Consider the following 26,234-nt stretch of genomic DNA (forward strand, 5'->3'; position numbering starts at 1 on the left):
CTCGCCTCGCCTCGCTGCGCATGCCCACAGGGAAGGGCGGGGCAGCGGGCGTCGGCGGGCTCCGCCCCCCCGCCGGGCGGGGGCGGGCCTGAGGCGGCGCGTGGCACGGCCCGCCTGAGGGCGGAGCGCGGGAAGGGGCGACCGTTGGAGCGGGCGCGGCCGCTGGGGCGGGAAGGTCGCCGCCTCCCCTCACGTCCCTCAGTGCGGCTGCAGGCCGGCTGGCTTCCGCTCCTCGGCAATGCCCCGTCCCTCGGGTGTTGAAATCGAACTGGGAGCCCACGGAGAGGTGCTGTGATTCCTAAAATCCGTTTCCAGCCGAGCTAGCCCCTCTCCACTGGGGAGGAGAAGCCTGAGGGCTTGACCGAGGTGTGCAGTCTAACCTTCTCAATAAAAAATCCATAGGCCATCAATATTGATAATGTTTTCTGCGTTTGGCTGGGGTTTTTTGTAATTTTGTTGTTCATGCAGTTAGGTGATCAAGCTACTTCCACAAGGAAGGAAGGCGAGCCAGCTACTTCCACAAGGAAATACTTCCTATGCTTTTCAAGCCAATACTTAAGTTATTTTTTATTTAAAATACAGTGTTCAAGTACAGTTTACACCTAAGATTTCCAAAACATTTTGCAAACATTTCTTAGGAAGCTCTTTGAGATAAATTATCATCATGACGCTTGCTTTGCAGGTAGGGGAAAATGCCCCAAAAGATGAACAGATGACCAATACTATTTATGAAGAAGGCCCTTTTTTTCCTCCAGAACTGTTCTATACAGTTTCCATTCAATCAACTTTTAGTGACTGTATAATAGAAAAATCAATATCTTAATCTAAACTCCTTGTAAAATACTATTTTATTGCCACAGAATCATGCTGGTGCACAGAGAAAGACCAATTCCAGAACAAAACTGGACACCTTCCCAGATTTATCTGCGATCCCTTTGTCTGTAATCCATGAGTCACATAATGGAGCAGAAAACCCCTGGAAAACCTTGTGTGTGTGTCTGGAAACTGTAAACGGATCAGTTAAGGAAACTACAGGCACAAGCTTGTGCTCTCAGGAATGGGACCATTTTAAGGACACATGGTGTTCGGAGAGCTTGTTGGTCTTAGGGGTGAGGAGGTACTGCAGGCCTCTCCAGCCTGACATGGTGCTGCCCCGGGGTCAGAAGGGGTAGAGTATGGTTTTAATTGGCAGAATCAGTGAGTGGAGCTGTCCTTAACGCAATTTTTAACCCCATCCCACCTCTGAACAGACCTGAAGGAACCCACTTGGATCTCAGGCCTTTAGATAGCCCCTTCTTAGCATGGAAATCCCTGATCTACTTCATTCAGACCCAGTTCTCCCACTCCAGACAGCTGCAGGTCACTGCTGTCTTCTCAGTAGATCTGACTGAATTTCAGGCTGTGGAGTTAAATGTTGTCTCAGAGTTAAGATTATCCGACTGACTCCTACAAAGCAAAACACCACTCATTCAGATCAAAAAGGTCTCAAAGAAAACGTATCTTAAAACCTACCTTCTCAGGAACTTGACCATCTTCCACAGGGCACCTAGCAGATTCAAAGCTCTTCAGATCCCTCTTTAGCCACAGACTTCTGTCAGTTCTTTAATCAAATATGAATGATCCTCTCTGAGGCCAGGCTTGATCTGTCTATGATTTCATATCTTCGTGTGCCTGGCCATCTTGAGCCTACCTGTACTATTCCAAAGGGGGAAAATTTCAAAGGACTTGTTATCTGCACTGTTTTCATTTTGGAGAACTTGAAATAATAGCCCTCACTCTCCCCGTCAGTTCATTCAAAAAGTATCCTTTGGGTCATTATTACAGCAAGCCATGCAAAAAAAAGGCAGGAGCCTGAAGTTATGTATGCTATCCATAAAGTTCATGCAACAGCTTCTGATTCTACAGCGTCTTAGCCTCTGTCACAAAGTTTTCCAACGACAGGTATAGTGCTTCTGCAAGCAGGAAAGTACTGTACACAGCAGTGGTTTTACCACTGAATGGTGTGTGGTATCCCCATCCTCCCTTCTATGTCAGCTCAGCACATCTGGTTTGTGAAGACAGTGGTGTATCTTTTTTCCTGCTCATCTGAAGTTTTTAATAACCTTGTTAGTACTGGAGGCAGAGGAACTGAGATGTGTCCAGGCCCTACACTGGAATTCCAAGGTAATTTGAATTCCTTACCATCTCCATTCCCTTCGCCATTATATGTACTGAGACCATCTTCTCAACAGCTAAGCACAAATGTGCTTTAGCTGCCATGGGACATTTAGCAACTTTCCATGATTAAATTGGAATGCAATGTGACACACAAAGGTTAAATCAGGAAGCTGATTAACTTTTATATTTATCGGTAGGTATCTGCCAGAGTCTCATTAGTTCTGGCTCATGTTGCTCATTAAAACAGATGTGACACAGTATCAATTTAAAAATCTTGATTAACTGTAAATTGCTTTTTACACCAAAATAGGCAATATAATTAATAAATTAGTTCATAATAACAAGTTAACATCAGTATTGATTTGGATCTAATTATTTAATTAAACAGTGAGGTTGATAAAACACTCTTTAGCTTTCCAACAAAGAAAGTAGCAGATAATGTAACTGAATACCAATTGAAGAGATTCACCAGATTTTGTCCCATCAAGATTTGAAAATCAGCTAATTATTCAGACAGTGAAACTAAACCTCAAAACCATCCCACACTTCCTCCTTTGATTTCAGCTCTGTCATGGTGGTAAAATCCTTTTCAATTTAGCTAGAACACCGATTGCTTTAATAGGCAGAAGTTCAAAACTACTGACTTGCAATTTGTGGCTGATGGCTGCAGAGATAATTTTCCATCACTTTAATGCCATCATCCCATTTTTCCTTCTTTTCCTTTCCTTTTCTTTCTCTGTTGCATCCCACAAGTGCATCGTTATCTTTTCAAGTCTTTTCATGTCTTATTTCATTTTACCTAAAATTTATTCTCAGGTATTCAAGTATTCCTCTGTTCAAAGAAAAAATGTTGTTAGTCAACATTACTGACTTGTTACATTTTCAAAATGTCCTCTTAAACTTTCTCAACATATATCCATTATATTTAGAAGTAGTTCCTTGTAGGTTTATTCAAAGATTCCTCTGTTCTCCTGCAGGGCTCTTAAGTTACTATATTTCCAAAAGAATGAAAAATTAGGCCCTTGATGTGCCTAACACATAGGCCAATATTACCTAATTGCACTCCCCTGCTTAACTCGATCTGTCTGCCCTCTGCTTGGGATAGGCCTCTTTTGGGAAGGGACCTCTCTTCATTCTGGAGCTGATGCAGAACAATCCTTATGCTTGAGATCAGGTCTCCAGGGCTCTCTGTAAGAACTAATAACAACATAGATAAACTATGAATATTTACTATTTAAATGAGACAGAGTTTAGGATTATTTGTGCTTACAGTTCTTTCTTTCTGGTGCCTTTTTATATCCATTGCTATGTATGCAAAAATTGCATTAAATTATTCATAAAATGATTACAAAAGACTGGGATCATAATAGAAACTTGAAAAAGGGGAAAAATCAAATATTTTAAACAATACAACGTTTTGTTCTCTTCAGTTCCTGTGATCTGTACTTTTTTGGATTGAAAGTTCAGTTAAGAAAAAGCCAGATGGTTCCTAACAAACCCCTTCTTGTGAGTGGGTTTTTTAGGACTGCAAGGAAACTTGTCATCAGCTATGGTAGCCCATTTGCCGACACTGTGCTTTCCTTCCCCAGCAGTGATCTCCCTTGGCACTCTGGAATCCCAGGCGCCCCTCAGAGAGTTTATTGTCCCTGGTGACAAAAGCGTTCAGTTTCCTCTTTTGGTTTGTGATGACGTCAAGCATAGAGCCCCCTGTCTCCAAAATCTTTCAGAAAATTAAGTGTACAACACACTGTGGATTCTAACAACACAGTGTTGGCAAGTTATAGTCAGAAACATGGGAGGCTACCGACAATATGAACAACTCTTGCAGAAGCTGTTGTGTTATAACACAGCATTGCACACAGCTTGCACTAAGGAGCGTTGGTACTCCAACACAGGCAATATTAAAAAGGCACAAGACCTCATTGGAACAGGTATTTTTTATCAGTTTAATAAAGGCAGGGTCTAACATTAAATCAAAATACTTATCTGCCAGAAGTAAGCAGAAATACCAGTCACCCAACTGCATCTCTTGGTAAAACAGAAAGAAGGTGATTGACCTACGTCACCATTAGCCTAGATAGTTTTGCAAACGGGCCAATTTTGTAATTTTTATATTTAGGAAATGGAGAATAAATCAAACATCTTATTGGTGAATAAATCAAACATCTTATTTTGGGAAGTCTTCTTCACAGAAATTGTTATGTAGCAACTTAGCATACAATCATTGGGGAAAAAAAACGTAAGTTTTAAATGCAATTTCTATATTCTATTTATGCTAAAATAAGCTATTTTGTAATTATTTATGATATTTATTCCTCTTATAAGTTCTTCAGAATTTCTACAAATGGTTCCAGTGAGGAATAGATTCCAGAATATATAATCGCTTTTTTACAATTGTCTTATTTCTGTAATAAAGGTACCTTCCTGGTCCAAATGCTGACTGTGCTATATGAGGACCCACTGATTTTAACTTCTGGCTTTGATCTAATATGTTTTTTGAAGCTGTCTGGTTATTGTCTTGCTTTTCACTCCAAGAGCAGTTGTTAGTTGGGATGTGAGTCACAGCTGTGCAGCATGACAGAGGGAAGTAGGCTTCTTACCACTCCATCTGTTCCTCAGGCAAACTGACTGTAGAAGACTTGGTCCTTTCAGGTCCGAGCTCTGCTAAAGTCCATGAGCATGTGTGCAAGCCTGGAGCAAAAGAAACACTAAATCTTTCTAAGCAAACCAAGTGGCCAGGTCAAAGCTTGTAGCCTTCAGTCTTCATTAATGTGAAAAATGATTGGACAGTGGAAGGCAGTAGAACTAGTAATACTGCATGGGCTTATGTAATGGTTAAACCTCCATTCTTTTTCTTAATATTTTAAAGCTAGTTTCTGTGAAATACTTGATGTCAAGACAGGTTGAAGTTGAGGGGAACCTGCAGCTTACACGTCTGTGTACGTCAGCAATGCCTCACCTCAGGGCATGATGTGATGCTTACAGTTATAAAAAGGCTTATTCCCATATTTCTGCTGAGGGAATTACAGCAATAACAAACTGAAATGACACAGAGAAGGCTCAAGTCCTTGTTTATAAATATATAATGATGTCTCTGTTCCAGAAAGCATACAGCTATATACAGGGATTACTGTATATAGTCCCACTGCCTTCAACAACAGTTCTCACTGTAGTAAGCACTGTCTGTTACTGCTGCTAAACCTGAGGGTAGACATAAGTGAATGCAAAGCCTTATGTGGTTTTTATAACTGAAATTATTGACAGAAGAGATATTTATCAGACGCTACCTAAAAAAAATTCAAGACTTGTTTCTGTTGTATACGTATACCAGCTAAATCATCTATGCTAATATCAAATGAATGTGATGCATTTGTTTTACAGTGCTTCATTATTAATGTAGAGATTTATATACTAGCATTTTATTTTCATGCTCCTTTAACCTGTTCTCTCTGGTGCAGCAAATGCTGACATTTAAAAGTTGTGGTTCCTTTTTTATTGCTGGCTTTGGTTCCTCTAGAGCAGACTGAGTACTATATTTGAACAGCGTACATATCACATGCTAGTACAGGTTTTTTTTCAACACTCAGGAGACTAATCATGCCAAAAATGTTTCCCTGGAATATCTAGAAATTGCAGACCGTTACTTGTGGATTATGTTCTTTTCTAACATTAATTTTATGTCACGGTATCTCCCCAACTTCAGAGAAGATACTCTGAATTTCCTCCACAGCGATAGTGCCACTTTCCTAATTAAAATTGTGTGCTCTATTAGCTTGACGAAGACACGTAACTAAAGAATTCAAAGATCATTAAGAAAAAAACTTCAGAATCTCAGGCAACTGTGTTAGGTGTGAATTTTTAAGTGCTAGCTACTATCCAAACAGCTTGAATAACTACTACTATCTTGATTTAAAAGTGGGAAGGCAGAGGGGCTCAGTGTATGACAGGCCACAAAGGCAGATAACACCACAGGTGGAACTAGAGTCCAGGAAGGAATTTTGGATGCCTAGTGCTGTACATTAAGATTTCTTTCTACCAGTTACTATATCCCTAATACTACATCATTAATCACCTGACTTTTACCACCAACTCAAATTAGGATAAAATCAAGCCTTAAGTACAGTTTTTAAAGACAATTCTCGTAGCTATTTTAAGATGAAAAAGCATCTGGAAACCCTGTTTTTCTCCAGTAAGATAAATCTCTCTTCAGTCATTTTGGGTGGGGTTTTTTGCTTCTGATTTTAATACAAATCTCTACAGAGAGAAGAGTGCAACATGCTGAAAACCTTATTCTGCCCTTTGACACTTTGTGATAGACCTTTGCTTCACGTAAAATTGGCTCTTGCACTCCAGTCCAACCCCTGGTTTCAAGTGGCTGTGAATTACAATTATGGCTTTTCACCCCTAAAACAGTTTTTATGCTATCAGTAAGGACAGACTTCTACTTTTGACCTAGATATTGTAGCATGTTGTTTCCTGAAGGCAGCTGAACAGAACTGGTGTCAGCAGGAAGTGTCATCTAGGGGTAAGAGAATACACCTATGAATCACTCTTAGGTGTTCTGTTTGTTTCACTGATGTGTTTCCCTGTATGTACAATGTGCATACTGGCACTTCTCTACTTCTCTGTGCATTTGGTTGTGGCTTTATTAATGAACCAACATGTTAAAGAACACAGTAATAGTTTGGGATGAAAGATACTATAAAAGTGCAAATAATTATTGTCTCTGTAATGCTGATAGTCTGTGTCATGGTGAGTAGAACTTTCCAGTATTGCATCAGCATGATTGCCCTGCCACTCCCCATCCACAAAGGATAATAATCCTCTTTCAGTGCCAGCACATACACAATACACACATTCAGACAGTATCCAAAACAATTTTAAATAATGATTTCCTCTCAATGTCTAAGAAAAAGACTTTCAAAAATTGTAATGGATAAGAGAGGATAAGGTGATAGATTGTGGAACAATGTTAGGACTGATCTAAGCCTCAAACTTTATGATTCATGATCTTATCAGAATTATGAAAAGATTTAGAATTGGTTATTGTTACTGCCATTTGTTACTTTATTTTTACATACTCCTCTGTGTATTGCATTTGTAACTATTCTATATACAACTCAGCACTGCAGTCGTATCTACCAAACTGATAATTTTTCTATTAAGTAGTTTGTTATTAACTTCTCACTCCTTTGCCCTGTCTTTCATACTGTTCTCTAAGTTTCTTTCCTTTTGTCAAACTCATGTTTCAATATGTTCCCTGTGTCAGTCTCTCCTCTCATTCTCAGGGAAAAAAACATACCTGCAAGGAGTGTTAAGCATTTGTAGCACCATGTAAGTTATTTGTTTCTCTTTAAAAACAAACACACTACATACTAGTTAAACAAAAAAGATGCAAGAATAAAGTAAAATGTAGCTGAAATATAGTAAGTTTAATAACAGAATAATTAACACATCATGTACAGGAGCATACACATAAGTAACAATTTGTCTTCCAGGGCAAATAAAGAATAGTTACTTTAAGAGAGATATCAACTAGGATTTCAAATGCAAAAATTTGAACAATTCCAAAAAGCTCCTTTTTATCATATTTGAGGCACTAAAGATTTACAGCCGTGGGGGAAAAAAAAGTATAAATCTGTTACCATCATCACCTATCCAAACTGTAATATTGCTTTTAATGACTAACAGTAAATATTTATCTAGGTATTTTCTAATGTTGGCAATTATATACCCAATTGGGTATAAAATTGTCAATTTAAAACATATTCAAAGCATACCCTCTGTTTTAACTTAAGTATTTTTTTGACAATGCAAAACAATTGATCCCAAAAGAATAGGATGGAGGAGCACTGAAAAGAACATCTATAAAAAGATATTGCTTGTCTCATGACAGGATCATAACAGCAATTTGTGCTAATGTGTTTTCTCTATTATAGCCTTCGACCTTGCCTTTGTGTGCTATTTTGTAATAATATTGTAAATTTTGTTGTACCTCTTTTTCATGCAAAAATCTCTAATCATCCATCTGTTTTACACTGCATAAAAAAGAACCAGTGGAGGAACAGGTAGGTGGTGGGAAAATCAGAAGCAGTTTTGCATGTCACTTGAATCTTCGCATGTCCTGGGTCTCCCCAGGACCATGGCATAAATTAGACAGTCTTCATGTCTGCTCTATTTCTGTGCAGTATCTCGAAGGCCCCAAAAGCTGTTGTAGCAGCCAAGAACAGCAGGAGCGCTGCAATACTGCCCACACCTCTCTTCCGCAGCTCCCGGCTGCTGGGTAGAGAACAGTTGCCAGGTCATTGGCAGCAGCGGAGTCTTGGCTTTAAGGATATTTAGCTTAAATGACAAGTCATTTCAGTTTCCACCTGTATGAGGGAACATGGACATACAAGTGTTGCAAAAATAGCCTTTCAGTTCACACCGATAGTTATGATGTTTTCCTCACTAACGTGAAGTATCTGAGAATTATCTCTGCTCAGTGGAAGAAAAATGGAACAGAGTAAATATCATGGAATGCTCTGTCAACTGATGAGGTTGCATTGTGCGGTATCAAAATAATGTAGAAATGTTCCGAAATGAATCGAAGATCCAATCACTGGAAAACCCATAATGGTACACTGTATCGATTTCAGTGACTTCATCATCACTTTGCAGAAGCAGCATGTGCATGGGCCCTTTCCCCATACTTTCTCTGAGGAACGGATGGCAATGCAAACAAAGGGAATAGCGGTCGTGTGCATCAGTCCAACCAGAAGCTTCTCTGCCAAGTAGAATTATGCCAAGAACCAACTGTAGAAATTCAAAGACTCCTGGGATCATAGGACCTGTTCACTTGACTTTTACTTCAATGTTTCCTGAAAATAACTGGTTTGCTTGGGGAAAAAAGAAACCCAAGGCTCTGTGTAGCCTGACAGTCCCTGGGCCGTCCCATCTTGTGAATACTGACTGTGCACTGATCTGGTTTAAAATTTGCCAGCAGAGTTAATTAACATCAATAGCACATCAGGAGGAGGGAGGGCGGCGTGAGGATCCATTGATGAAGGGAAATGTTCTGACTCCGCACTGTGCTGGCACACCAGGTGAGAGTTACTGTCCTGTGGCAGGTGGCTGTCTGGGGAAAGTGGGCATCTCCCCACAGCAGCACAGCAGGAACGTTGCTGGTGGTCTCTGGTAACTTGAGTTATATCCGCTCAGGCCATCTGTAGGGCAAACATAATTTCACATTAACATGCTTCATGAGGTGCAAAGAATTAGAATCATAGAATGCTTTGGATTGGAAGGGACCTTTACAGGTCATCTAGTCCAACTCCCCTGCAAAAGCAGGTACATCTTTAACTGATCAGAGTCCCATCCAACCTGACCTTGAATTAGATTGGTGCATGATGTCCTGATAGCGGATGGGTGCTAGGATTGTGTTAGACTGTGTCAGGAGTGAAAGACAGGATCCCAAGCAGTGTCAGAAGGCAGCTTTTTGTTTGAGAGGGGTTTGTCACAACGTGACAGCATGGCTGCCAGGTCCACATGTCACCAGTGAAGCGGTGGACAGGGCTGGTGTGGGATGATGCCCTGACTCGTGTCCACGACCAGACGCTGGCTGGAGACGGCAGCACAGCCTCCCCGCGGGACGAGCTCTCTCCTGCGGCCTGCATACCGCCACCAGCCCTGCTCGCAGCACGAGGCTGCTTGCTCGTCTCAGCAATGCCAGCGCATGACATCACATTTCTGCAAGACTCTGGCTGATTAAAGGAAAAAAACACAAAGGATCGCCCTGGGGCCCTCCCTCGTCCTGAGGCGGGGGGAGCCGGGGGGAGGCTCCCCCGTTCCCTGACTGGGTTAGTAGCACAAGCATGGCGGCTGCTCCTGCTCGGAGGTAAGCGGTGCCGAGCGGTGCCGAGCGCGCCCGAAGCCCTCCCGGAGGGACGGAAAAACCCGAACGCTGCCGAAGCGGCCCGAAGCCCGCTCGGCGCCGCGCGCCGCCGGCCGAAGAGGCCCGAAGCGGCGGCGCTGAAGCGGCTCCCTGTGAGGGCGGGGTATCGCCGAGCGGGCCCGAAGGCGGGGCCGCAGGGGCCGAGCGCAGCCCGGCCGGATGTGAGTGGAGCGGCCGCTTCCTGTTTCCCCGCAGTCCTCCCTCTCCCCGCCTTGGGTGGTGGCTGCTGCCTCGTCCCCGCTCCCAGGCACAGGGCGGAGGCGGCCGCGACCTGGTGCGGAGACCGCCGCCGGCTCCCTTCTTGCGCGGCCCTCCTCGCCCCGCTCAGCAGCAGGACCCGCCGCCGCGGCGCAGCCCCGATGCAGGCCATCAAGTGTGTGGTGGTGGGCGACGGGTAAGTCTGAGGGGGCCCCCTCGCTCGGGCCCTCGCCGTGAGGAGACCCGCCGGCCCCTGCGGGGGGAAGGGTGTCCGCCCGTGAGGCGGGGAGCGGCGCGGGCCGCCCGGGCCCCGCCGCAAGCCGTGGGCGCCCCCGCCGCGGGGCCCGAGCGCGGCCTTGCCGCCCCTGAGGGGTGCGGGGGCTCGCCGGGGCCGGGGGTGTCCGCGCCGAGGCGGTGGGTGGGTGGGTGGCGGCCGCGGCTTCCTGCTGGTGGCGGGGGAGGGGAGGGAAGCGTGGGGCAAGGCGATGACTGCTGCGAGCAAATGGTGGCCGCCTCGGCAGCGGGAGAGCGAGGTTTCTGCAGGGGTGTCTCCGGTGCTGGCTTCCTCCCTGAGCCCTGGATTGCCGGTGGGGAAGGCGCTCCGGGGGTAGGTGCTGTAGTGCTGGCCGGGTAATTCATATCCGTGCTGACAGAGGTGGCTTTCGCCTGCCGTGGTACAGGAGGGTGTGCGCTTCGGGTTGGTTCTGGCAGGAGTGGGCCGCTTCTCCTGGCTCGCCCTGGAGCTGTCTCTTGTTTCTGGTGTTTCTTATATTGCTAGACACACCGAAGTAATCAAAGTGTATTACAAAAAAATACCATGCTTTTAATGATATGAGAAGTGTAATATTGATTTGAAATATCCTTTGTGAAAGTAACAAACTTACTACTTATTACTGTTCATAGCTTGATTTTTGAAATCTGATTCTTGCAGTAAAACTAAGTGAAACGTGCTAAACTCTGAGCAGATCATAAATGCTTGTGAGCAGAGACTTTTTCTGCATGTGTACATCTAGTCTTGTAAGGTTCCTGTCTAAAGAAGACTGATAAAGCGCTTGAAATACAAATAATTAATTATATACTTGTCTGTAAAGAACTGTTGCACCTACAGCATTCTAATATGGTATTACTTATAAATGAAACAACTTGAGCATGCTTTTTAGAATTGAGTTAACTCTTAAGTTTAAGAAATCTCTTGGATTTCAATGTGAAGAATGCTGGAATTGTGGTGGGGAGAGTTTGTGTGTTTGCAACTTTTGAATATTCTCCATGATGCTATTCCCATCAACTTGGAGGCATTCTTTCTCTTACTGGATGTCAGAGCTCAGGGGAACATCACAGGCCAGCTGGAAAACAAGACTTGTCTTATGCAGTTTGAGAGTTTTTTTTTCCCTTAGGAGGAACAAAAATCCCAGTGTAGGCTGAGCATAATTGGTATCACAGCAAACTTCTGTAGATGATAGAGGAGTGAAATGTAGCTAAATGGTCTTGCCACTGTCTGTAATTTCACGTGGTGGCTTAATCTTCAAGTTATGTGTGGGGGTTTTTTTGTTGTTCTGTTTTTTAAGATGTAGAAGCCCTAAGAAGATGTAGAAGCCCTGCTAAGTATGGTTGAAAGATAAACTTACACTGTATAACAAATTTGTTTTGACTTGCTGTGTAAGATTTTGAGAAATAAGAACATGAAAGTGGTATCTTGACAAATGAAGCCTTTTCATAGTCATGTAATTCTCTGACGCTAGATGGGATACCTGTGGACTGTTCTTTTGGTTATATTGATTTTAAAACCAACAAATGTGCTTTTCTATTATATCAGTTTTTTTTAATTCAACTGAACTGTGTTGTCTGTGACAATGCTGTAAATAAATGTGATGCATCATGTTTGGGTGGGGAAAAAAGTTCAGTCTGCTTCCTCCACTAGATTTGAGAACTCGGCACAGACAAACTCTATAATGTTCAGTAATTCATGCAACAAAACAGGTCTTTTTGTCACTTGCTTTGTAAACCATCCCACTTCCAAACATATTTGTTGCTCTTTGTCTTGGAAATGAAAGCAGTGTCATTCTACCTGAGTTTTGTACATACATGTGAACAAAATACGGTAGCTTAATTTGTTTTCCTCCTCCTTAGTTAGAAACAAATCTCCCTTAAGGTTCCATTCAGGTACTATTTCTCATTTGTGGTAGCTTTGTATCATTCTCCATTCAGTGTTTTAAAAAAATATTTAACTGTTTGTGTTTCTCTGTGCTGCTGCTGCTTCAAAAGTTCAAGCATTACAGGTATTCTAGAAAATGTGTAATGTTTGGCTTAGATAAGGCTAAAACTTTAGTGTTTCTGTAAAACAATGCAAGTTAAAGATTTGCTTATGTAATATAGAACTTAGGTATTGTTTTATGTACCCTCCACAAAGATCTACTGGGAACAAAATAAACAAAGCTGTAGAAGTACCTGTGTGATTGTGATTATATATTTTTTTTTTTAGTTTGTAAATGAGTAGGCTGTTTCTCCTAGGTAACTCATGTTTGTTCTTAGAGCTTTGACTAGTATCTGTTTAGACAATGAATTTGACTAGAAAAACACAGCATGTGTGCTAGTTGTGCTATCATATTTTGCCCTTTGTTTTTTTTCTTCACTGTGAGGATTGTTTTGGGGAAAAATAAATGGCAACTGTTGCTTTGACTTCTTGATGATACAGAGCAGTAGGAATGTGCAGGACAGATGAAGAGCACTCCACTTGAGTAGCTGCAAGAATTGCTATTGATTGACACTTGAGAAAAAGCATTGGTGTAAGTTATTTTTAGCAGCTTTTGTTTTCACTTTAAAAAGGCAGCTGTTAAGTGGTATGAAATCTCCAGTGATGTTGTGTAATGTTAAGGGAAGTTCTGCATTTTGGAGAAAGGATTACTAGATGCCACAGAAATGGTCAAACTTAATGCTCTTTTGTAGGCATTTTTTAATTGTAGAAATACTGTAAGAACAAGAGCAGTGAATTAAGAGTCCCTGTTTGGAATTCTGCTTCATTTAAGACCTTGTCTGCTAAAGCCATGCTGTATTTGGTTTGATAGCTTGTCAGGGGTGTGTGGTGGGGGGGTGTGTGGTGTAGGGTAATTGACTTTTTATTGAGTGTAGTGCAATGTTTGTGTAAGATGCTGAACACCTCAGGTCTCTCCAATGCAATCTGTAGAGAGTGCAGTGACTTGAAGCTTAGTAACTTGTGTTACTGAACTTTTAAAGTTTAAAATATGTAGTAGTATTGTAGGTACTGAACAGCATATTTGGGAGAGGGTGTGTCATAGTGAGTAAAACAGCTTATCTGGCAGAGCTGTATGTAACTAAACCTACTATAGCAAAAATACTGAACTTTTGGTCTGAGGGTGGTACTAGAGAAATCTCAGCTACTGTTTAATGTTTGAGTGAAGACCTGGGCTGTTGTGCATCATGTCTGCTAGGGAGGTTGTTCATGTGGGTCAGAGAAAGAAAGAAATGACATAATAAAAGCTCTTTATGAAGGCTGCCACCTGTTTGTAGATATCAGCATTTCCGGAATTAAACCAGCAAGTGCTTCAGCTGGTCTCCATTACCATGGCTGCAAATGGGAACTAAATTCTCACAATTAGTTTTTAGTTGCAGGAAAGCAGGAGACTCTCAAACATCTGTGCAGCTCTGGTGCCTTTAGAGTAGAAGACATGCTGGTGCAGATCCTCTAACAGCATTTTCAGTGCCTGTCACATAACATGGCTCCAAGCAGCTCTAACACAGTGGGGAAACTTCATAAAACTTGTTAGTATAAATAAGGCCAGGAAAGAGATGTTTTGTTTTCAGGAATTAATACATATGTGGCTATATAAATATATTGATTCCCGGATGGTACCCAGAAGCAATAAGGGACTCAGTGCTGTCTTTTGTCTTTCACTTGTTAAGTGGTTAAAACGCTGGATTTCTGTAGGCCATATCTTTAATAACAGTCAAATGTTACTAGTTTCATTTATGTAATAGTGGGTGGACAGAGCTATGATTAAGTAGTTGCTAGAAATCTTGTTATGACTAATCTTGGTTTGGTGTTATTTTAGTTTCTTAGTCTCAGCCTTTATGTACAAGGATTTATATTTTGCCAAACAGTTGGAATTCTCTTTAGGGGAGTTGCTTTAATGCAGAAATTAGAAGTCTAAAAAAGTTGATGAAGTACTTAGAGGATGTACTTTATTTATAAAGGTAGGCATTAGTGTTTATTTTTAAGACTGGTGACCATAACGATCTGATTTGTAGGGCAGTGAGCCAAAAGGCAAGGAAAGCAGGAAACCTGGATGGAGCAAGTCTGAAACAGGGTTGTTGAACGTGTTTTTTCTTGTTTGAATGACTCTGGCTGATTGGTGCCGCAGAAACACACTACAGGCACTTCTAAGCTTGGAATGAAATCTCTCACCACCTCCTTCCTGTGCTGTTTTGATTAGCCAGAGCAGACTCACCAGTTTCAGTGCAAGGTGAGCAAAGGAGCCTGGGTGCAGAGAAAAGTTCTTGATCCACTGCTGAAAATGTTGACTTCAACATTAATTTGTTAGAAGCTTAAATTACCTGTAATGAATTACTGGAAAATGAAGTGTCAGACCAAACAGGTTCTAGAAGTGTGAGAACACATAGCCTCTGTGCCTCAAAATGTTTCCCAGAGAAGCCGGCTTTTGCTTCTCTCGGTATCTTGAAGATTTTCACGTTTGTCCTTTATAAGCTGGACCAGCGTAGCCTGCTTTATAGTGTTGTGAGTGCAATTCAGCAATATATTCAAACTGATTTAGCTGATAGCTCAGGGAGCTAAGATAGCAAGTTGTCCTTATGGGGGAGGCGGAGTGAATAGCTTTCCTTGACTCCGTGTTCTGGCTTGTTACAGAGTCAGTGAGTGCTAGTGCAAGAGATAAGATGGGATCTCCTCTTCTGACAGACAGCTGTTAAATTAGCTTAGCCGTGTTGTCATACTGCTCCCTGATTCTTTCCCACAGAAGTTTTTTCAGTGGTAAATCCCTCTCCTTCTTTTGCGCATAAGTGCATCTCAAGCCTGTTACTACAGGAAAATGTTCTGAGAATGTACTTGTCAAGAATAGAATTAAATGTCTGCTTTTTGTTGTTGTTATAGCTTGGTAAAAGAGAGTGCATGCTGAAAGGAAAAGAAAAAATCTCACACTGTGCAAGGAGCGGGCACCTTTTTTCCTTAGAAGCAGGTGTGAAAAGTAGTGTGGAAAACTGCATGGAGAGAGTTGCAGCAGATGGGATGTTGTGCTAGGTGTCAGCTCGGAAACATAAAATTACAATTTAAAAATGGGCATGTAGGATAAAATCCTAGATAATTATGCACGCTGAAGCAACTCTTTAATAGCTCAAGCATTTAAGGTAATGTTGTCAGATGTTGCTATCAAATACCTTCTTGGGCTAATGCGGTATGGAACTGCTTAAATGGAGAGATGTGTTACAGATTGAGCTACAACGTGCACGGTAACTTATGGTTGTGACAAAGCTCAAATTTACTTAACCTGCCTTAAATTGTGAGTCACTAGGTAAGGCTAGTTGGTTAATGTTGAGTGTTAAATAATTTTAAATAATGTTTTGAAGATGGTCTTTGGTAAGTGAAGGGACAGTCCGCTTGCTTCCAAACCAAGAGAAGAAATGCAGTGATTTCAGTGGAAGATACATAGTAAAATTCAGATGTGAATGCCTCAAAATGTTTGCAGCTGGAGAGCTGGTAAGCCCTTGACTAAAGCTTGTTTGTGAGTTAACTTTTTTTTTCTTCTGCAGAAGCTAAAGGATAATAGGATATTTTTAGCAATAGCATTTGGTTCTTTTTTTTGTATATTAACTGTAGTTCTAGACTAAAACTTTAATGAGTTTCTTCAGTTTGTTCAGGAGGGTCATGAGTCAAACCTAATACTAATGGCAAGATTATATGTGTAAGTACATTATGGTTTCAAAGTTACTGCTGACTTGCTTTGAGCAAATCAGTGTAGTGATAAAACATCTGCAAGACAGCACAGTTTTCCTTGCATGGGAGTTTGGGGAGAGTGATCAGGAAGACTGTAAGGCTGTCTGGGCATTATCGCTTTTGAGGAACTAGTTGCACACTCACTTCTGGAATCTCTCACACTGGTAAAGGATTATGCATGTCAAGTGAGAAGCCAGCATGGGAACCAGTCTGCAGTGTCAGAAGCACTCTTTGCAGGCTCTATTTTAAAGAAATATGGTCCAATTTAAAGTTTTACAACCCTTTAATTGAAACTGTAACAAAAATTCAATACTGTTGTTAATCCTAATGGTTGACTCTAGATAAGATGTGGGGAGGGAATGAGCTGCCGCAGTTTTGAAGGAAATCTGGAACAGAACCTCGTCCTGCTCCCATTTGAGGCTGTTCAGAATTAGATCTGTGGGGGAAGGTTCGATGTTCCAAGTCCTCCAATATTGGAATGTAATTTATCTATAAATCAGTTTATGAAATGTTTGAATAGTTGACGAATGCATGCGGGGAGTCATTTTGCAATAGCAATAAATATTGTGAGGATTATCGCTTGTATTTTTTCCTCAAATACTCAAAAGTAACAATACTTTGAGAAATTATACTTTTCAAGCTTTTTCAAACTTCACTTATGTGAAAGTATACCATTTTCTGGAAAGATAACTGTTTTGGAATTGTGTAAAGGGTATCTGGAAATACTTTTCATTTTTTTTTTTTTAATTTCAGGGAGTTGGAGTAAAGCAGTCTTGATGAGTATTCAGTCAGGTCACTAGCAGATGTTAGTAGTCTTATTAATACTTGTGGGGTTTTTTGTCTAAAGATTAACAAAATTTCGTGATTTACCACTTCACAAAATGGATGTTTATATTAGGTGTGTTTTCATTGCCATTGATCTTAAGGCTACAGTCTATTAGCTGTTTTCCTGCACAATAGTGACTATCGACACTCAATTGTTCCTTAGATGACTGGATGTAATCAGTCTTCTTCCCTAAAAGGTATATTATTTCTCATTATTCAAGATTAATGTGTTTTACATGTGAACTTTCTCTTTTTACAGTGCTGTAGGTAAAACATGCCTACTCATCAGTTACACAACCAATGCATTTCCTGGAGAATATATACCCACTGTGTAAGTACTTACAAAATCCTGAGAACTCATTGATGTTAACTTCTCTGTGCCTACTGCCATTCCAGATTCCTTATTGGAATTGTTTGAATTGGCTGCAAGCACCCCTCAGTTTCATCTTAAATGTTTAACTGAGTATCTAGGTGTGTGTAAGGAGAAGCACTTTGGGCTTTTACTGCTTAGCACAGTCATACCAGTGCTTGTTCACACTCCATCAGTTTTGCCTCTCTCTGCCCTCTAGGCCTAGCTTACTAGGGACTAATATTTTATCAGATGCTGTTCTCCTTTAAAATAATGTGTTATTTCTATCTTTAAAATCATTCATAATAAGCAGTCCCAAGGCTGAACAGCTTGTAAAACATTATATTGTAGTCAGAAATAGTTGGTTTACATGACTATAGATTTTTTTTTTCCATTTGTTCCGTCCACTTTTTGTGCTACTGCCAATCCTATGCTACGGCAGCCACAGCTCTCTAGCTCCTCAGGCAAGATTGCGGGGACTCATTTTGGTGCTTCCCATTTTCTTGCATGTAAGGATTTGTCAGTATCAGTATTAGTGTAGTTCTCTTTTTTGAGGGCCTGTTGGGGGGAGGTGTTTTATACATGAGCAGCTGCTTTGCCCTTTTTGGATGTCTCCATATTTATCTGGCTATCTTGCTCTCTGTAAGTATTGATGAGTTTTTCAGATTACAAAATACATTCTAATGAGATTTACAGATGACTTCAGTTACCCTTCCAAGGTCTTGTCTTAATTACTCCTGTTTCCTTTTTTTGATCTTAAATTCAGATTTTTGCATTACAGTATGCTTGTGTTCCCAGTGAACTTAGTTTAGCCTTAAGTCATTAAAACCTTTGCACCTGCAGTAGTGACGAGATAAAAGTTATGCCTCTACTGGCCCCTGGTTATTAACTTTGATATTTCATTAGAGGGCTTTTTGATTAGCAGGATTAATAAGTTGTTTTTTTTCTTACCTACTGTTGTCATTAAGGATTCCTTGGTTGTTGCTCATGTATCTTCTATTCTAAGCCTTACAAGATGAGACAGATTAACTTGCTGAATGTCCCACAAAGACTGGAAAGCGCTTGCTAAGTGCATCACCTGCTTTCCTGTACTTACTGAGATGAATGCTTCCTTTGGAAGAGCAATGAAAAAGATGACTTCTGTTCGGACTGGACCAAGTCTGTTGTGCATATTTTCCTTCCATTACCCAATGCCAGGCTCAGTACTTAAAGAACAACTTTACTGTTTCTGGGGAGCAGAAGGGTGCAATAGAAATGTTTCCTTTCGTAGTGTTCCCAGCTAGGACTCTGTAGGAAAAAGTCCTTGGGTGCCCTATTTTACTGCAAGCTAATGCAGCTAACTCTTTCTTTTTTAGTTTTGACAACTACTCTGCTAATGTAATGGTTGATGGAAAACCGGTCAATCTGGGTTTGTGGGATACAGCTGGTCAAGAGGACTATGACAGACTACGTCCACTCTCCTATCCACAAACAGTAAGAACTACAGTGTGAAAATAGAAAGAATCTGCACAGCTTTGTATAACATAAAGGTGTTTTCTTTTTGAACATAAGGCCAACATTGTCACATCTGGAGTTGTATTTCTCAGTAACAGTAGCTTGTTGCAAGCTACCATCCTTCATCCTACATGCCGTAGCTGTAATATTAAAATCTTCGATGTGTGTATAATTGTTAAAATTTGCATGCTTGTGTATTTGCATGCACTGATACATGTTGGCTTTTGTGTAGTTGCAGCCTGAGAATCAACTAGAATGCTTGACTTAAAACAAGAAAAAAACAAACACCCCACCCCCCCAACAAAACAGAAAACCCCTTGGTGAATAGTCCCGTCAGCTGGTTCATTGATTTTAAGGTTAGCATGCCTGCCAAAAGCAGGGCTTGTTTTTGTTTTTAGGCGTGATGTTTGGCTGCAACCTGACACTGTCACTGCTAAGCACTTGATATTGTTTAGTCTCTGTGAAGATGTTCTAAATGTGAAAGAGGCAGTACTGAATGAAGATATTATTGGTATTGACAGAGGGTGGATCGGAGCTTTCAAATATACTTAAGCCCATGGCTATTATTACTTACTATAGTTTGTGCTATCACATCAATACAAACATGCTTCTGTCTTCCATGCTTGCAACTGGTTAAGTCCTGTCTGCAGGCTGCATCTTTCCTTGTATCAGGAAAATGCTGAAGTAATCCGCTCTTTTCTTTCCCCTGTGACTTCAGCTACAGTTAATCTTTGTAGAGACTGGTTTTCTAGTCTCTTTAGAGCAGTTACTTTTATCTGGCAGAGCTGTGCTGTAAGTAAAGAAAGGTGGTAATTTGCAGGTTTTTTTGGCATTGATTACTGTTGTTAACTGTCAGATATATATATTCAATGCTAATAATGTAAAATGCAAGATTGTTCCAGTTATTCTACAGCATAACTGCTTTCCTGAATAATGTGAATATTATTTAATGAACTCAGGTGCTTTAAGTAAACTGTCTTAATTCACAATTTTCCTTAATTCACTGCTCAGTAAGTCTTACAGTTAGGCCTTCCCATCAGTTACGATAACCCAAGATGGATATGAACTGGCCAGTTGTAGGCAACTCTGGTAGAAATGCCAGAAATATCTGCCTTTTCTAGAAAGCGAAACAATGGAAAGCTGTTTTTCACTAATATTTAGATATCTATAGGATACTTAGGAGAACTTAAGCTTTGCTTAATGTCACAAATATTTTCAAAAAAGTATCTTGGGGTAGAAAAAAATATATTGAAAGATCACACAATAGTGTGAGAAAGCAGAGTTGTCAGGGAGAATATTGTTTGTCCCCTATGACAAAAGGACAGAATGCATGTGCATGTCTTCAGCCTGCTAAAATAACTGTGGCTTTCTGATAGACTGCAAAAGAATTCCAGGTCAGTCGAAGCATACTTTTGGTAAAAAATCTCTTCTGTACAAGCATGTGTAACTGTTAAGTAAAGGTTTGAAGTACTTTCAGTTACTCAGATTGTTTTTTACAGCAGCAAATGAAACAGGGCGGTAAGTCTTGAACTTCTTATGAAGCAGTCTTCTGATTTTAGACTTGTGCAATATGTAAGATTCATCATCACTTCAGGGACAAAAAACCCATGAAACTAACAAAAAGCACAGAGGAATAGAACAGTGGAGCTGATGAAGCCTGACTGTTTTTAGGATCTGCATTCAGCCTCCCCCTTCCTTCACTGTGCTATTTAAAACCCACCCCGCACATATTTTTGTGGCCCTCTGTTTCCATATGTGTGCACCTCAGCTACATCCTGGGCAAGGTGAAAGCAGGTATTGCTGATTACTTGGCCAGTATGTGTGTCTTGACTAGCCACCCAGCAGCTCAACAGCTATTAACTTCACAAAGGACTTTGCCATAGTGGAAGCATTAATTTGTATCTTTTTCCCTTACTCATCTTCTTATTTTTTTCCTTAAAATATACAGGAATTTAATACCTTCTCCTGAACGTATTTGAAATCTACCAGTATTTCAAAATATTTGGGGAAGGAAGAAGTTGGGACAGAAAAGGTGGTTAACTTTGTTTCCTCAGGAGATGAAACCAAAAAGAAAATTAAGTTAGGAGGATGCTTTTCACGAGAGGTTTGCTCTTGCAAGTCTCTGACAATGCAGACAGATATTTACAGGTTTATGGGGCAGTCTGGTGGTCTGTTCTGGATGCAGGTAGTTGGTTGTGCTGAATTACAGGGTAGCGTCTCTCTTAAGAAGAAAAGACATGTTGTGAATATTTGTGAGCACAAATTGCTGACTCAGAACGTTTTCCCTTAAATCCATTTTAGGAGTAACTTTATCTCCTACTGTTATTAGGTTGGAGGAACCAATGGTAAGAATATATCTTCCAGTCTGACAGATCAACCTATTGCCGTATGTAAAACTTTAAATAAACTTCAGTTCCAAGTTCTGTCATCTTGTCTTGCTTATGATAGTGATAAATTGGCCCCTATTTTTTTAAACAACTACTTTTCTTGGAACTATCGAATTGCTAGATCTGAGAACTCTGTTACCAAATCTCTTCATATGAGTTGCTAAGACTAAACTTTTTCTTGCAAATAAATAGCTCTTCTTCCTACTTATTAAGATTGATAGTGTGCAAGACACCTAAAATTTTCAAATAATTCCTCATAGTTACACTGAATTTTTTGATCTCTGGAGCTAGTAAATAAGAGTCTGCATAACGTGCAGAGCTTCTGTCACCACAAACCTGCAGAATTGGAAAACAGAAGTAGTGGCCATAGTATCACATTATTTGATGTTGTTTCTTTCTTCTTCTGGGACGCTGCTACGAAACTTGTTGGGGTGATGCATGAACAACTGGGTTGCAAGTGCTTAGCAGTGCAGATGTCAGATGCTGACCTAACAAAATGCCTTGAGATGCAGCACAATCAACTAACATTCTGAAATGCCTGATTCTTTAACACATTTGATACCGGAATAAGAACGGATGTGGAGGTAGGTTGGGGAAAATTGGGCTTTTTGAGAGATGCTTATTGAGTTTTGGGTCATACAGCAAGGTTACTGTCTTCATCTGGTTAGACAGCAAAATTAATGTTGTGGTTATTCCGAATGCTTGTAGACTACAGTGTGTCATGTATGAAGCTCATTGGTTTTTTTGAAGTGTATACTGTACAGCAGTTCGTGTAAGCATTTGCTCTAAAACGTTTTTACTTGCTCTTACTTACAGTCTTTCGCCTTCAATTGAAAAGTGAGATGTGCAAGATCCCTGAAAACACCCACTTTTCTCTCTGCTTTCTCATAATTTAGAAAGGGAGGGAGGGAGCCAGCTTCAAGGTTTTTAATACCTGTCTCAATCTTAATTTGGTTATAGAGAAATTCTGAAATCTTTTTATACTGACATTCAGAAGTGACAGTTCTACAAGATTCTTCTGACTTGGGCATGGAAGTAATAATTGTAGAAATAAGTTGTATGATTTTTTTATTCCATACTGTATACTTTGCCTTGGCAATTTAAGACTACTTTAGAGCAGTATATTAATAGTACATTAATATTTTAAAAATTGATGCCAACAGGTAACACTTTGCAACACCCTATGCTGATGAGTTACATGTCTTTCAAGGCTTAAATCACTTAGAGGTCTGCAAAGAGCATCCGACCCCAATTCAGAAGCCAGTCTAATGACTCTTTGTTGCTTCCTGGGTTTGTCAGGATCTGAAGTTTGGTATTTTGTGGGGTTTTTTGTTTTTGTTTTCACGTGCCCCCCCCCCCCCCCCAGTGTCAGTGAGGGAGAAGAAATTATATTTAGGGAAAAAAGCGTGCAATGCAATGGTATTAGCATTTTAGTTGCTGGCTACTGCAATAGCTGATTACAAACTTGATTACAATCTATTTGTTGTTGGTTGGTTCTCCTGCCCTTTGCGTCTGGCTTGTAGCTGCCTGGGATGGATTTCCCAATGGGAAAGCTACCTCTGATTGTCAAGTGCAGCTGTGTTGTTGACCTTGCCTTTTGCAAGTGTGGTAGGTGCTGGTGATATTGGCTTTTTCAGGGTGGTGAGATTTTATAATGGTTGCTCTGCTGGGCTAATGTCTAACAACTTGTTTTGTAGGATGTCTTCTTAATCTGCTTTTCCCTTGTGAGTCCCGCTTCCTTTGAAAATGTCCGTGCTAAGGTAAGTACAAGCTGGTATCACTTTATTTCTCAGGGTTCAATTTCCAGCAGTGTCTGGAAATATTAGGTGATAATTTTTTTTTTGGCAGGCAATGCAAACTGTAGTTTGAAAAGGCAGAAATCCATCTGCCTAACTTCTAAGTCATGGATGTTCAGGGCAGGTGAAACACTCTTAAGTATGAATTGTTCCTTGATGCATTCAGAGGATAAGAGTAGTTTAAGAGTTTTCAGCCAACAAGGGGCTAAGATCACCAACAGGAACTTTCCTTTTAATGCAACAGCAACTTTCCTTTTAATGCAATTGAAAGGAAAATATTAAAAAAAAATGCATACAAAAATTAGGTGGATGCCACTTGTTTCTTGAATCGGCACGTTCTACTGTTGCAGTCTTTCATGTCCTTGGACAACTCGGCTGAATGGTGTTGTGGAGACTCCACAAATGAGAGGTAGTTTCCACTGGTGGGGGAAGTGCAGATCAGGGTTTTTCTGGTATGCTGAGAAAATACAGCCCTTAATAGGATAAACTTTTGAAGTATATGGAAACACATTTTGGGTTCATTAAAAATGTTTTGTAATTGTGTGTTCTTTTAGTACTGCCTTAAGGGGTTCTTAGGCTCCCTCGTTTACTCTTTGGCTGACTCTTGAAGTGTCACAAAGGACACCGAGCCTTTCAGTTGTAATGGTCGAGAGCTTTCATGGAAACCTGCCCACACACGCAACCTATGCTGTTTTTTTGCAGTGGTATCCTGAGGTGAGGCACCATTGCCCCAACACCCCCATCATTTTAGTGGGAACCAAACTCGATCTCCGGGATGATAAGGACACTATTGAAAAACTGAAGGAGAAGAAGCTGACTCCTATCACCTACCCACAGGGCCTTGCCATGGCAAAAGAGATTGGTATGATGGCAGTGGGGTTCTTGTTGACTTGATCTAAATTTTGTTTGTGGAAGACGTTGTACCTTAGTTAAAATAAATGCCTGGCTTTTCTTGTGGAGTTAGCTAGAAGCAGTGCTGCTGTGATTGTGGAAAACTGCTTTGTAATTGCCTGTTTGCTTTCCACAGGTGCAGTGAAATACCTAGAATGCTCAGCACTTACGCAGCGAGGCCTGAAGACAGTGTTTGATGAAGCTATTCGAGCAGTTCTGTGCCCCCCTCCTGTAAAGAAGAGGAAGAGAAAATGTCTGCTGCTGTAAACGTTACCCTCCCCCACCCCACTCCAGACCCTGTGCTTTGCTCAGAACAATGGAGCATTCACACTCAATGCCAAGTTTTTCTGTTATAAATTAGTTCTCTTCCATAAATTCTTGAACCAATCAACAATTTCAGAGTTTCATTTGTTTAAAGTATGAAAGTTACCTTGCATTCTTCTCAAAGCAGACTCCTGAAAAGACAAACCTATGTAAAGCCTTATTTTTAAAATCCTCTTCTTGCTCAATTAAGTGTTGCCAAACTATCTGCTGAACTAAGTTGCGTTGTTGTGCTACGAACACTAAGCACTAAACTGTTTTTTAAAGATTATTCCTGAAGATGACTCTAATTTCTGTTAGGAAATGCAAAAACACTTTCTAGTTTTTCACAGTAACAGTACTGTATAATTAGCAAAACACTGCACTCTAATGTGTTTTATTAAATGTTTTCTCAACCCACAGTCATTGCATAGTGTTGTATATTGAACCTAAATCTTTGACAATGACTGACACCCTTGAGTCACAGTGTAAAATGCTTTATCATTGGTAAGGGCTTGGTTGCAATCTAGTTCTTGCTGCTGTGATTTAAAAAATAAATAAATTAACTATTCTTACTGAAGCGTATCTAGTCCTTTTGACAGCATTGTATTGTTGGGTTGGATCAAATGCTAGTGCCAGACAGTATTTTGATGCTGTACAGATGACTGACTACACTGCCAGAGGCGCTGAAACTGAATTGACTTTTAGTGCAGGTTGAAATTGGGGACTGTTTTCCCAGAGGTGTGAGGTTGGTGGTGATAGGGAAATTCCTTTGAATTCCAAGCAGGCATTCATTCAGGTACAATTCTGAACCAGTCATTCCCACAGCTGTTGTGTAGTAAATGCTTTTCTTGTAGAATCTCTTCTTACTGAGCAATATAACTTGTATTTGAAAGCCTTTCCGATGATAGAAATTTGCTCTTTTTCTTTTTTTTTTCCTTTGGTAGAATAGAATATTCAAGCATATCCTCCTTATTTTCCTGCTCTTTCTGACCCAGTAAGTTATGCTTTCTGAGGAGCTTTTAGTCTATTAACTAGGTGTAAAAATCATGTGAAGCAGCTTTACACATTTTAGTAATTTTTATATTTTAAACCTCTATAAACTATGAACCTTCTCAAATATCACTATTTGCCAGATATCCCCACCACTGTAACATTAACTAATGCAGCCGAGTGTTCTTTATGTCACTACATGTTCATGTGCAGCATAGATTGAGTAACGGTAACTTGGGTCTGTGAGGTTCTGTAAATTAGTGCTAGTGTTCTGTACATCCCAAACTGGCAGGAATACAATGTGGAACTACACCCTTTCAACCACTAAAGCAAAACTTAAAAATAAAAGTTGCAAAAGTGTGAAGTTTTTACATTGATCTTTTGCTAATGCAATTAGCAGTATGTTTTGCATGTATGACTTAATAAATCCTTGAATCACATGTGTGGTAATGTTTGAGTTTCTGAGCAAGTGTTCTCATTCTTGTGCTGCTATGAGTAAGTGTTCTGCTTCCACTGCTGACAGCAGGGAGGGGTACTCATCTCCTCAGGGGCATGTGCTGACCACAGGCTCCTTCAGTAGTGCCCTGATGTTAAGAACTGGCATTAAATACAAGACTTGGCAACAGTTCTTCAGAGGCCTTGCGTTATCAGTTGAGTTGCTGCTTATGCAATGTTTTAAAGTTGCTGACAACCAGGGAAAAAAATATGTTTCACTCTACTGTATGCAAACAAAAGTGCTTTTCCTCTAAAACTGTTACTTTACACTGCACCAGAGCCTTCATTTTACAAAGTGTTAGTTTTTAGCTTTTTAAATTTATAGCAGTGCTCTATGTGTGTTAGCTCCCCTCTCTCCAGGGCAGTAGCTGGCAAGCCTGCTGTGCTCCCCCAGGGACCGCTCTTCCTCCACTGGAGGTGGTGGGTGATGCTGGGGTACGTGGAAGGCAGCTCC

The 26,234-nt window shown here is 40.7% G+C and overlaps 1 protein-coding gene across 2 annotated transcripts; it reads left to right on the plus strand.

Annotated features, from left to right (window-relative positions):
• Positions 1–10,257: 10,257 nt before the first annotated feature.
• Positions 10,258–25,725, plus strand: RAC1 (Rac family small GTPase 1). 2 transcript variants are annotated; one of them, XM_072877763.1, is made up of 7 exons: positions 10,309–10,484; positions 17,335–17,406; positions 18,780–18,897; positions 21,248–21,304; positions 23,003–23,065; positions 23,804–23,963; positions 24,129–25,725. In XM_072877763.1, the coding sequence occupies exons 1-7, from the start codon at positions 10,450–10,452 to the stop codon at positions 24,257–24,259; spliced, it is 636 nt and encodes a 211-aa protein (XP_072733864.1). In that variant the 5' UTR covers positions 10,309–10,449; the 3' UTR covers positions 24,260–25,725. The 2 variants fall into 2 exon arrangements, with proteins under 2 accessions (XP_072733865.1, XP_072733864.1); XM_072877764.1 differs by lacking the exon at positions 21,248–21,304 and having other exon boundaries at positions 10,258–10,484.
• Positions 25,726–26,234: the final 509 nt, after the last annotated feature.

This window comes from Ciconia boyciana, chromosome 13, assembly GCF_034638445.1.
Source record: "Ciconia boyciana chromosome 13, ASM3463844v1, whole genome shotgun sequence".
Taxonomy (NCBI): Eukaryota; Metazoa; Chordata; class Aves; order Ciconiiformes; family Ciconiidae; genus Ciconia; species Ciconia boyciana.

What these genes read in the sequence shown, in the direction of transcription:
- RAC1 (XM_072877763.1), top strand. Translation starts at nt 10,450, where the DNA reads ATGCAGGCCATCAAGTGTGTGGTGGTGGGCGACGG. An exon ending in CACTCTCCTATCCACAAACA is followed by an intron (nt 18,898 to 21,247) that starts GTAAGAACTACA and finishes TACTGTTATTAG; the next exon opens with GTTGGAGGAACCAATGGTAA. An exon ending in TTGAAAATGTCCGTGCTAAG is followed by an intron (nt 23,066 to 23,803) that starts GTAAGTACAAGC and finishes GTTTTTTTGCAG; the next exon opens with TGGTATCCTGAGGTGAGGCA.